General features: G+C 38.1%; 1 protein-coding gene across 6 annotated transcripts; it reads left to right on the forward strand.

The window, feature by feature from the left end:
• Window positions 1-967: 967 nt before the first annotated feature.
• On the forward strand, window positions 968-12,325 carry PIRT (phosphoinositide interacting regulator of transient receptor potential channels). Of its 6 annotated transcripts, none has more exons than XM_039359562.1 (3): window positions 968-1,110; window positions 3,849-4,116; window positions 10,529-12,325. In XM_039359562.1, exon 3 carries the CDS (start codon window positions 10,565-10,567, stop codon window positions 11,018-11,020), a length of 456 nt encoding a protein of 151 aa, XP_039215496.1. In that variant the 5' UTR covers window positions 968-1,110; window positions 3,849-4,116; window positions 10,529-10,564; the 3' UTR covers window positions 11,021-12,325. The 6 variants fall into 6 exon arrangements, 5 of the variants coding, with proteins under 5 accessions (XP_039215496.1, XP_039215497.1, XP_039215498.1 ...); XR_005558663.1 differs by lacking the exon at window positions 968-1,110 and having other exon boundaries at window positions 3,783-4,116; window positions 10,529-11,116; window positions 11,747-12,325; XM_039359564.1 differs by lacking the exon at window positions 968-1,110 and having other exon boundaries at window positions 3,783-4,116; window positions 10,529-11,022; window positions 11,742-12,325.
• The last annotated feature ends 432 nt before the right edge of the window (window positions 12,326-12,757 follow it).

Raw genomic sequence — 12,757 nt, forward strand, 5'->3', positions numbered from 1 at the left:
CCTTGTTACCTTCTGGGAGGAGGCTCCATGGTATCCGAAGCAGAACATCCAGATTCAGTCACATACAGTTCCATACAGTTCCATACAGTATTAACCTTGTGAACTCTAAAACTTCCTCCTTTCATTATGTATTCATAATGATTAATGTAGCGATTAATATTTATATGTTACTTATATGCAAGAGTGTAGGTCTATACATATGTTGCATATCATATGTTTTTAAATGTGTTTTATGTATGTTTACACTTTGAGAGCAAGCAACTAAATTTCATTTTTAATGTGTGCCGTTGTGCCCACAGGGAAAAAAAATGACAATAAAGGTTATCATCATCAACTATATATAAAGCCAAAGTTCCATAACTTTTCATATCCATTTTGTCTATCAATGCCAAAAGAAAAACCTCTGGTTTCAATTTACTTACATACTTACTTACTTACTTATAAATTTTATTGGCCACTCATCTTACCACAAGATAATTCTGATTAATTGTATATTAATCTTTAAATCTTCTGAATCAATATATGTATTTGAATCCAAATCGTTCTAGCTTTTTTACACATCCACCAAACATGATGAAACAGCCCTTCTCTTGCTGTTCATATTTTGAACATAAATTTGAAATGTGTTTATACATTTTAGATGAAACTACAGTTTTCCATACAGCTGCATATCACATATAAGCATAATAGGCTCATAGCCAACTAAAAGCTCAATTAAATTTGGAGATGCAGAGAAAATGTAAAACATCTACAGGGCAAAAGGGGGGGGGGGAATCACTTAATTCACTTCCAGCTGTTTGCTTTCACTTTTTCCCACTAGATGTCAGGAGTATTCCAATGCAGCCACGCACATAACATTACAGTATCTCTTAAGCACAAAGCTGAGTTCCAAAGGCTGTGCTTTAAATACTAAACAATTGAACAGAAGCTCATTATCTTCATATAGACGGCTGGCTGTGCCGTAGAAGCCCCTGGAAATGCATCCCCATGGGGCAACTTCAAAGGGCATCCAAGACAGCAGATCATGTGTCTCTCTGAAACCAGATGCTAAGGCAGAGACCCTTTCTATCAAAATGACAAATATTGCTGCTCTGCTTAGACAACTACCAGGTACAGCTATTTTCTGGCATTTATTACTTGGTTTGAGATTGTGGCTTCCTGCATTACAGCATTAGAGGTCAAGATAAATCCACAATCCCAATGGTTATGTGCAGTTGTTCCAAAATTAGAGCAGAGCCAAAAGGAGGTGGGTATAGCTTTGGCCAATATGCTTCTCAAAGCTTCTGGTTGCCATAGTGGTGGATAAGTTGTTCCTATTGATGGGCCAGCAAGACTTTTCTCATAATGATCACAATATCTGGGCTCTGCTCAGAGACTCATGTCTGGGTCGTAGAATTTGTAGGGAGGGAAGTTTCATCAATGGTTTTACTAGTTTCAGTCTCTAGGAGTAGAGCACAATCATGAAATACCACTTTTTAGGTTATTGGAGAATCAGTACAGTTTAAAATCTCCCTGTGATCACCCTAAAATGGTAAACCCAGTATCTTTATACTGATAGTCTTTCTTGTCTTCTTTTGTTTGGCATAATCATATTTTAGGGACTTTATTATACTCTCTCTCTCGTTTGCTCAAATTATCAGTGGTTTGTATAACTAAAAGTTTTTAGAGGCTGAACTCTGCACTTATTTACAGATAAATTAGTTTTCTAAAAGGCCCATCAATGTTTCTCTTTAATGTCTACTAATTGCCTCTTCTTTCTTCACGTTACTACTCTGCCTTTGTGTTATCATTTTCCTTCTCTCCTCTTCACTTCCTGGTTGGATGTCCTTATAAGGAATTGTGCAGTTAACCCTTTGCTTGCATTTTAATAAAGCAACACTTTACTATTTCATCACAAAGATGATTTCCAGTAGGCTCTAACGAAAAGGGGGAGAGACAAATAATATTTTGCCCTGTTCTAATTCCTAAGAATGTTGCAAGATTATTTTCAACTTTTCAACTCTACAGATAACTTCCAAGTACTTTCTCATCTGTTTCTTTAATTAATTATCATGAATGAATGGGCTAACAGGACAATCTCCCAAATTAAACAGTACTGAAGAGGGTGAATTAGGGACTTACAATGGGGAAAAGGATGAAGGAGAGTAAGTGTCCTGATCCAAATTTTCCTTACCAATTTTAATAGCTATTTTAGTGAAAGCAAAAGACATTGGAGATATGTTCATGTATCTGACATTATGCCTAATCTGGCCAGTTCATGAGACACAATGAGTTTTATTGGATAAAAGTATACACTACTTAAAGGAGATATCATATTACTTCACCCTTAGTCTTAATCATTGTGATTAACATAACAATGAGGTTATGAAATTGATGGCCACCAATTTAAGTGGCAAAATGATAAGGCTGCCATTCATGGCACTGTGGAAAATATAGAAATATCAATGTTGCAGTAAAACAACTTTATGGTAGAAGGCAGTTAAGCATGACAGCATCTCTTCTCAACTTATAATATTTTTATACCTCTCTATTATTTAAATGTTCAGGAAATACGAGAAACCCGGACAAATCACATTTACAGCCTTTTCTCACTTCAACCTAACCATGGCATAACCATGATTTGGCAACACCTTTTTCCTGACACTGCTTTCATGTCAATCCCTACCCATGAGTGAGACATCCTTACCTATCAAAGTAGGGTTTTCTCCTAGGCCAGCATCATTCAAAGATAGCTGCCAGATGTATAAAATCTGTTAGGCTTTGTCAGTCTTGAAGGCAACTCAAGTAATTGCAGTGACTTGAAACAAAGGCAAGAGAGGGATCAGCAGGGAGGAGGCAAGTTTATGCTAGTTTAAGGATTTATCCCCAGCAGTGGAGAGAGTCACTGCTAGGCAGTTCCTTAAGGCTTGAAACTGGGAATTATTCTCTGGAGTGAGCTGTTAGAAAGGATTCTGGAAATATTCAAAACATGTATTTTTAAAATGTTTTGAGCACAATGGTTCCCTGGAATGGAAGGAGCACTGTTTTCCCATCGCGTACATTTATGTTTCTCTCCTTGTTTTATATCTAGTTCCTAATTCTTCCTATGAACAATCAAAACAGTAATCAAGAAAAACAAAAATTAGTCTAAGTATAACGTCTATATTTCACATTTGTCTAGATAATCTTGGAAGCTGCAAAGCAACTTTTTATTGGGGCAGGGAGGGAATAGGCATAGTTTTTGGGCTGTATTTCAAAATTATTCAGCTTGACCAATTGGGGGGGAAACAGGTTCTACTCATTAAAGGTCCCAAATTATTGCAAAACTATAGTTTTAGCAAAGACTACTGTACCTGCAACTTTTTAAAGCAATTCTGTATTTTCCTGAAGTCACATGCCAATCATAGAGAACAGTCACACAGTCCTGGGAAAAGGTGATGCTTTTTTACAGAGTTGTACCTTTTAAGAAGTTGTTTAAATACATGAAATACTGGTAAGAGTTATAGTTCAGCAGCATCTTCACCATCCCATATCGTCTACTCTTATACCATATATATATATACTATAATTATGTTTTTGCTTTGTTCCTTTTTGTTGTTGTTGCTGGGGGGGGCGGTGGTTAACCCAAGTGTGGAAATAGGAAAAAGTTCTGTGTTTATTTTACTGCAGAGATGCTGTGCATGTAGAGATGCAGCAAAAAGTCAAAAAGTTTTGATCAGAGAACTCTGGAGGAAAGGAAGAACGTGTTAGTCTATATCCAAATGATTCTTTCAGAATCAGCCTTTGCAGTTCTGTTGTGTTTTTGCTGATGCTCCTTCCTTTGACTAACCTGACATCACAATCTGCCTCTGCTTTCCCGTTGCATGCAGAATGGTCTGCTTGCTAAAGGACAACAACGTGTATTGCAGTTTATACCCTCGCTGGAAGTTCAGCAAGGAAATGGTTAAGGCATGCTGATGGCCACTAAGCGAGTGAGCTCATCTGAGCTGGAAAAGGCTCCAAGAATTCTGAGCCACTCAGAGCACATAATATCAGAAGTGGGGGATATCTGAAGCTGGAAGCAAAGCCACTTAGCGAATTGCAACATCCACCTAGGATACATTCCATGCATATTCCGGACTGCAAGCCACCAGTTCTGTAAGTAGAAATACTTGATATTCTAACTGGGTGGCTGGTAGCTTTGTGATAGATAGAAAGGGATCACCGTGAAACACAGAGCTATTAATTAAATCAGTCTCTCGGAGGAACTGAACATCCCAAACACCCAAAGAATGGATCTTAACTGATTTGTTTTTCTTTTGTTCTAAGCTATTTAATCAAATTGAAATTAACGTAACATTTGCTTCCTTGCCTGAGCTGAAATATGCTGGGAATCAGTGCAGAGTAAACAGGATTTCTGTTTCAGTTCCACCCATATTCAGCAGTTAAACTGCAAATACAATTCAGAAGCTTCAGTGACAGGCCAAACTTTTGTGTGGTGCTTCTGCTCAAGTCAACTGGCAAATCAAGATTCCAAAATAATAACGTGGGAGTTTCCCAATGAAAGGCAGGCATTCTGTCTTCTTGAAAGGAACCAGGGAAAACAAGCTGTTAATTATGCAGTCCAGGGATGGGCAGACTTAGCCTTTGTTAGATCTAGTCGGGTTTTTTTAATCTTACTAGAATCCAGACATCCATCAACTAAAATCTGGTGCAAAAATCTGGACTTGAAATGAAAATATTGTGAAGCGAAGATGTGTTTCAAATGCTGGAATTTAACACACAGTCTTTTTTCACGAGATTCTACTTTGTTACTATGAGTTTCCTTCATTTGAGCAATGCCACTTTTGCAAGGGGAAGTCATTTTGGTTAAACATATGGCATCGGGCATTCTCACTAATGTACTACAAATTATCCAGAAATCTATTAGTTGCAATCTATTCACCTCATGTGTAATCTGTCCTAGTGGCACAGAAGCTTAAGTATAGGATTATGTGAAGACAGCGTGGGTCAATGACAACCCTCACAACAATCTTCAGATGCAAATTGCAAAGGCTATGACTGTTGAAATATGTTTACACTCCCCAAATTGGGAGCCTTCCAAGTAAACCATCAGAGAGACTATTTCTATTATCTTCAAAGAAGGGCTGTGTGGTCTGGATAATTCCACCTGATTCCTAGTTCAAACATCACAATTCAGATAGGGACTAATTAAGATTAGTCCAAGTAACCCAATCACTATCTTGGCAGGAGGACTATAGCTTCAACACTCCCTCTGTATGTTATCTTCTGAATCATTCAGGCCTTGCTCAAATATATGGATAATATTTCATCTCTTTCTTACTAGTGTTGGCCAGAGGTCCTGTATTGTATTGTCCTTTCTATGGTTGAACAGCGTTGTTGCTTTCCTCACAGACTAAGATCTTGAGACTATGTGGAACAAGAAAAATGTGTGTGCATGTTTGGCCTCAAATTTATTAGAATTTGCCAGCGCTCTCTGTGTTCTGTTTTCTACTAAAGCAACATAAAAGGAAAATCTATGGAGGGTACTAGAAGGGTTTGTACTTGGTTTCTGGACTCCCAAAAAATTATGAACAAATTAGCTCTGGTACATTTACCTAAGCAGCCAATAGTTTTTCCCCTCCAACAGGAACAGGCTAGCATTAAAAATTGAAAGTTTGATGACCAAAATCAAGGGATCAAATCTTCTAAGTTATTGATTGAGCCAAACAAACCACCAGAAGAATGTTGAGGTGGTATGACATTCACATCCTGCAAAAGATTTTTGGAAAGGTAAGAACACAAAGGAAACTGCTTTCAATTTCCTTTAGTTTCCAATCAAGGTTATAAACCACTTCCCCCACATAATACAGTAGCTGCTAAATTGAGACAGATTCCAATTCCTGTGCCTAGCCTTACCTGGCTATTCTGAGGAAGCAGAACATCTTGTACCTCTGATTTCAGAGCTTTCAAGCAAGATATTCAGAGTCATTGTACTGGGGAAAACCTTGCAAATATTTGAAGAATCTCTATAAATCCACAGAGAGCCCTGAATAATAAAACATTTGTAGATTTCTAATATTTAAATCTTTCATAAGTAACATCCTTAAATTCACAAATCCGCATATGTTCCCCAAATTTCTCAATTTATTTTATTTATTGATCACATTTCTATAACACCCATCTCACCTAAATAACTCTCAGTTGGACAATTGAGACAAATTGCATCTCAATAAGATGTATCTAGGCATTCTTTCTTCCATAAAATTGTCCTGAGCATAAAATCAACTAAAGAGGCAGTAAATAATATTTTCTAGAATGTAACTTGAAGAAAAGGTAAAACAGAGATTTGAAATACCGTTGAAAGTAGTATCTTTCCTTAATTGACATACTCCTGTGTTCTTCATATCTAACTTGTATTTAATGCAAGGATAAAGAACCAATACTTTATCTTTTCTGTTCCAATCCACAGAAACATTCCTTTCAAACTGAGGAATTTTAAAATATGCTGACAATGCTACACTTCATTAGCTCTTAACTTATGGGATAGTTGTTCTACCAATACATACAAAATTATTTATATAACTTTAGTATTGAACAACTAAAAGTATGAGTTGTAGCACAGTATAGTATCTAATGGCACAGTATAGTATCCCATGGCCAGTGAAAGGCAGCAGGATTATCCATAGGTTTTCTGCCCCACCTGACTTAAATTAATTCAGCTTCTTTAATTTTTTAAAAATAGGAAATCAGCAAGCTCATATGCAAGCAGCCAATTTTTAATATCATCTTGATTTAGAAAAGGCATTGCCGGTCCCCTTAGGCCTATATACATTTTTAGGAAATAGCAACTGGTTGTACTGCAATTCATTGCTTTGTTTGGAAGTATGACTATTTGCTTTGAAAAATAACAAGTAAACTCAGATAATCAAGAGCATCTTAGAAGGCTAGAGGAGATAGAAAGGAACAACCTCATGTGCTTGCCATTTCATAATGAAATATTTTATGATTGTCCATGCAAGGTTCATTGTAAGCAATTATTTCCAGTGAGACCACCTGCTATGTGATCTCAGAACTCCATTTCTACTGCAGATAACCAGAGGTCAACTGACTTTGCTTTGACAGCTGCAAAATGTTGTATCAGACTACACATTTGAGCATGCCAAAGTACCATGGTTGGTCTGTTATTTTGGGTATTTCTCTATGTGGTGTGAGGTAATGTACTGCAAGTACAGTGTATTAGCTTGGCTAAAAAACACAGAACTTCGTTTTGAGATTCAGTGCAAAGTTTTTTTCAAAAAAAATCCCAAACACAGATTGTCCACTTTAGTCAGAATCTGAAGTGAAAGGTAGTCAGAAGGGAGCTTGGTTCATGATATGACCTCAGAAATATATAAATACGGGTAGTCCTCAACTTACAATTGCAACCGAGCCCAAAATATCTGTCGCTGAACAAGACAGTTATGTGAATTTTGCTCCATTTTTACAATCTTCCTTGCCACATTTGTTAAGTGAATCACTGCAGTTGCTAAATTAGTAACACAGTGAATTTGGCTTCCCGCTGACTTTGCTTGTCAAAAGGTTGCAAAAGATGATCACATGACTTCAGCACACTGCAATAGGAGCCGATTGCCAAGCATCTGAATTTTGATCATGTGACCATGGGGATGCTGCAATGGTCATGAACTCTGAAAAATGGTCATAGGTCGCTTTTTTCAATTGCTTTTGTAACTTTGAATGGTCACTAAACAGATGGCTGTAACTCAAGGGCTACCTGTAGCTGCTGTTTTCTATAAACTGAGACTAAATTGGCAAGGATCTCTATATGATGGGATCAAGACTTCCAAACTTTACCAAAATCTATGCAGGCATTTTTTTTTTTCAGCTAAGCTCCATTTGAGAGTGGAGGAAAGTGAATGAGGAAATCTGTAACTTTATTGTTTATGGATGAAATTTGTTGTCATTTGCAGCCCTAATAGTCTGTGCGGGGATAAATATCCATTTCAATTACAGTACAGATTGATATATTGAAGACTGCTGTGCAAAGCAATGGGTTAGCTACAAAGAATGAATGTAGTAGAGCTGTTTTTGGATGGTTTAGCACATATATACATGCATATACATGAAAACCGTAGGTATAAATGATTTATTTGGAGGAAATGGTAAATAAATTCCATTATTTATAAGGCATAATATAGTAGGCACAATATAGGCTAAAATTATAAGTGAATTACCATAAATTAGACACAGCAAGCAATATACAATATAAGCAACTCCACAGTCCCATGTATCTCACTTCATATTGAATCAGAACCTTCAAAAGCCTTGACAAATCTTTGACAACTTTCCTTGATAAATATTATTGACCTACCGAAGTCATCCCAAGTTTCTGTTAAAACATTTCATTATTTATATGTCATGAATTGTCACTGCTGTAGCTTATAAAACCATGTTAATTATATGATGCTTGAATATGTTTTCCCGGAGGAAGAGGAGGAGCTAATAAACCTCTGGGCATGAGAGTCTGGAGGTTAATGGAGCCTGTGAAATAGATATGTCATCTGTCTTTGGTCTATCTATTCTGCAGCTGCCATTATGTATTTTATATTATGGTCCATTTGTACACAAAAGTGCCATTTGTATGTTTGTTTATCAATCAGATTTACATAGCTATCCAGCTCACCAGAAGTGACTCTAGGTGGTGTACAACAATATATGTAGATTAAATAAATAGTGATCCGTTGAGGTCTTCTGAGAAGACTAAATGAAAAAATGAATTAATTCCATTAAATTGTTTGCTGCCTGAATTAAATGCCCTCCATGCCCATGTCATGAGGATTAAACTCCCTGCTATAGATGAACCTGAACAGGGTTATAATCAGAATAGCACAACATAATAAAAGCATTTGCTAAACATGATATCAGCAAAGCACTATGAAGACCTATGTATGGATCATAAATAAAACACCAAGCACCTTCATCTCTGGGTCAGATGTCTATGGAGATTCTCAATCATCCCGGTCATGGTTGTCCTAAAGGTGCTTTTTCAAAAGACAACTGGACTTTCTTTGTTTTTCCTTGAAGACATTTTGCTTCTCATCCAAGAAGCTTCTTCAGTTCAGACTGAATGGTGGAGAATGGAAGAATTTATATTCTACAAGGAATATAAATTCTTTCATTCTACACCATTCAATCATAATTGAAAAAGCTTCTTGGATGAGAAGCAAAATGTCTTCAAGGAAAAACAAAGAAAGTCCAGTTGTCTTTTGAAGAAGCATCTTTGGGACTCAGTAAGACCTAATTTGTCCATCAGAAGATTTAGACATAGGCATCCATTCCTAACCACAAAGTCAAAATATAACATGTGTATTATCATAAGCTCTGCCCTCATGACACCAAACACAAATACGTGAGGCTGTGTTTGTGTACTGATGTTGTGATACCCATTTTATTATTTACCTCTTCTTGTCCCTTCCTATGGATGCCCATGTTTTGGGGAACAGACTTCAACCTTTTACCAATTTTAGAACCATTTCACAATATAAAGCCCACAAGGATTAATGTTAATTTTTATGTTGCTTTGGTATGCTGGTTTGAACATATCTGCCTGAAAGAAAGACAGAGACGTTAAAGTAGCCTTTACCAATCTACTATCCTTCAGTTCTGCTGCGTCTTCAGCTCCATATGTTTCCCAGCCAGCAGGACCCAGACTGGGAGGCACCAGATTGGGAAAACCTGTTTTTAATAAGTAAGCAAGCAGCTAAGCCATACACTGAACTTGCTTTGGGTTAATAGGCCTCAAACTCAATGAAGGGCTTTGCTGGCTGGCAACTATCAGAGATAGGAATAAGCTTGCTGAGTCTCCCCAGAAAAGTTCAGCTTGGCTTCAGAACCCAAAATTTCAACCAAATGTGACATTAGAGCAACTAAGAGCCCTCCTACTGGGAAATGGGATAATCCACCATCTGCCAGTTTGCGAATTTTCTTGAGTAAGTTAAAAATTCCTGGCTTTTTTTCTGTTATCCCTGTATTTCCTACCACCCTATTATTTCCATGAGAATTACCAGCCAAGAAATGAGTAAAAAAGACCACCCCTCACTTTTTAAGGAATCTAGATGGAAGAACCTTAAAGCCAAGATGCAAGGTCCTTTTTTCAGGACTCTGCAATATAGTTCCTTGTGCTGTCCAAAGGGCAATTTTTCCTGGGCCTAACTGTGAGACAATCTCTGAAATCTGATGAGTGCGCTTCCACTGCAAGCAGACTTCTAAAATTATACACCCATTGTTCCAAATTCTCTCAGGCGACCTTGATCAGAGACCGGAATTTCAGGCAAAGGCATACAAAAGCTCACAAAATGCCTTTTCCGAAGCTGTAACACTTTCCTGGATTTATGTCCTAGCCTTGGTGTGTGGTTGAAACAATGAGTCAGCCATTTATGCCCATAAATAACATTAATAAATGATGGTCCATGGCTTGGGCAGAAGTGGAGAATCATATCTAAGGCTGCTCAAATAACCTCAATTCCTCTCTTTCTCTCTCTGTTTCTCTCTCTTCCCCACTCATCTCCAGAGGTGCTAATGCTGTGAGCCTATTAAACTGGTAGCCATGGAAACCCAAACCAAAGAAATGGAGGCAGGAGAGAAGTCCCCTGAGTCCAAGGACTTGCTGCCCAGCCAAACAGCCAGTACCTTGTGCATCAGTTCTCGGAGTGAGTCCGGCTGGAATACTCCTCCCCGGAACAAATGGGACATTTACCACAAACCAGTCATTGTGCTCTCAGTGGGCGGGGCAGTGTTCCTCTTTGGGATTGCCATTACTAGTCTGACTTGCCTCACCTTGGACAGAAACAACAGCACAACCAGCGCAAGCAACAACATGGGCAACAAAACCAGCAACATAACCAAGGAAGTGTTTAAGCTGTGTGGTCCAGCCTTCCTTTCCCTTGGCCTCATGATGCTTGTATGTGGGCTTGTCTGGATCCCCATCATCCGCAAGAAGCTGCGACAGAAGCAGAAATATCCCATCCTTCAGAGCATTAAGTCCTTCTTCCTCAACCGCTGAAGGTAGTCTCTCTTCGGTTTGGCCGCAAGGTCACTTGAGCAGGCTCAGTCCTTTTTGTTCCAATGTCCTGCAAGTAAAATCAACTCTGTTCTGAAGGTGAGATCACCATGCCCATTTCTCCCTTTTGTCTGTTTAGGATTAGCCTATTTTGGGGCAGAAGTCACCATGGCTATGCCTGGGCCATCCACTAGTGAATGAGTTTTCCTTTTCAACAAAAGGAGCATATCTTTCCATTGTCAAATCAAACCCCAAAACAGTTACTTTGGCTAAACTTGATTGTGCATTTAGCACACTGAATATTGCTTTGAATATTGGTTATACCTACTGACTCAAAGAGCTTCAAAGTGTACTGCCTTATATATTTTCGTAGAAGAAATGGCTTCTTTGGGGGCAAAACTGCTTGCAGAAAATAATTCTCAAATGTTGTCTTGTATGAATGGGTATAATAAATGGTTCATGGAAAAACCCATTCCACTGTGGGAGAAAATTTAGAGTTTAGAGACCGAAGACAAATGTTCTTAGAGTGGAAAGAGATATAGAAAACGCACTTGGAAAGTGATAGGCATACAAGTATATTGAACAAGGAGAATACTGGATCTTCTGTAAGGAAACTGGACCCTACTTGCAAAACCTGCCAAGTTATCTTTGCTAGGTAGGTAGTAATATCCTTTATTAGTCGGGGTGTTTTTTTTTCTTATTGGTGTTCTTTTTGTTTTGAAAGGGCAGACTAAGAAACTATATGGATCAGATATATTTCCATACACCATAAAATGAGCTGCAGACAAACTCCAATGAACAGAAAGCGATCCAAGGACAACTTGAAAAAAGTCATTAAATGAAAAGAACAAACTCTTTTAAAATTACGAACATGAAATCTATTTTTAAAATATACCTTGAACGGTTAGGATGTTTTCGATGTTTAGAACAGCTCTTTGTCCATATATTTTGCCCTTCGTCATCTGTTTGTGCTTGTGGTCGGGGAAAAAAAAAGAGTAACTGACAATGACATTTTCTCCAAGAGAAAATTGAAATGAAATATTTCATTCAGACTAAAACCAAGTAGCTCTTGAATGCTGAACTATATGCCCATTCCGAAGATCAGGAGTGCATTGGACTTGGCAAGCAGGAAGGCGAGAACGGGCTTAGGCTCCAGTTCAAAAACAGGAGAAATAAATGATCGGCACAAAGCGTCACACCAAAACGATCTCAGAGACTACTTCATAGAACACTGGATTGTGGGTTTGTAACTGTTATGCTGAAGAATGGTGAGGATATTAAGATGAAATAAATCAGAGATGAAACCCAGAGGCTTTGCATGTACTTCCTTAGAGAGAGTAATTTTTATAGCAATTTCCAGAGGTGGCCTTCTAATCTAGATCATGGTATTTCTCCCAGGTGATATGGAAGTGCCTCCTTCCAGGGATTTGTGGGCTTCTTCCCCTCTCAACCATTTATGTTTGCTTTAGGAGAATCAGACTAAGGACTGACCAGCATTTCCTACTTTCCCCAGTGCAAGCATGGAACCAAAGGGAAAGAAGTGATGAAATGAACCTCAGTCCACCTATACAAGTAGTCCTTGACTTACGACCGATCGTAGGTTGAGATGGTCATTAAGTGGGTCATCACATGAGCACGCCCACTTTTACAACCTGTTTTGCAGTAGTCATTAAGCAGTGTTTGTAAAGTGAATGCTGTGGTCATTAAGTGAACACCACAGTCATTAAGCGAATCCATTGT

This window comes from Crotalus tigris, unplaced genomic scaffold, assembly GCF_016545835.1.
Source record: "Crotalus tigris isolate CLP2741 ecotype Arizona unplaced genomic scaffold, ASM1654583v1 scf7180000019078.1875890, whole genome shotgun sequence".
Classification (NCBI taxonomy): Eukaryota; Metazoa; Chordata; class Lepidosauria; order Squamata; family Viperidae; genus Crotalus; species Crotalus tigris.

Bases quoted from the DNA above. Each gene is read 5' to 3' on its own strand.
- PIRT (XM_039359562.1), top strand. From the start codon at position 10,565: ATGGAAACCCAAACCAAAGAAATGGAGGCAGGAGAGAAGTCCCCTGAG.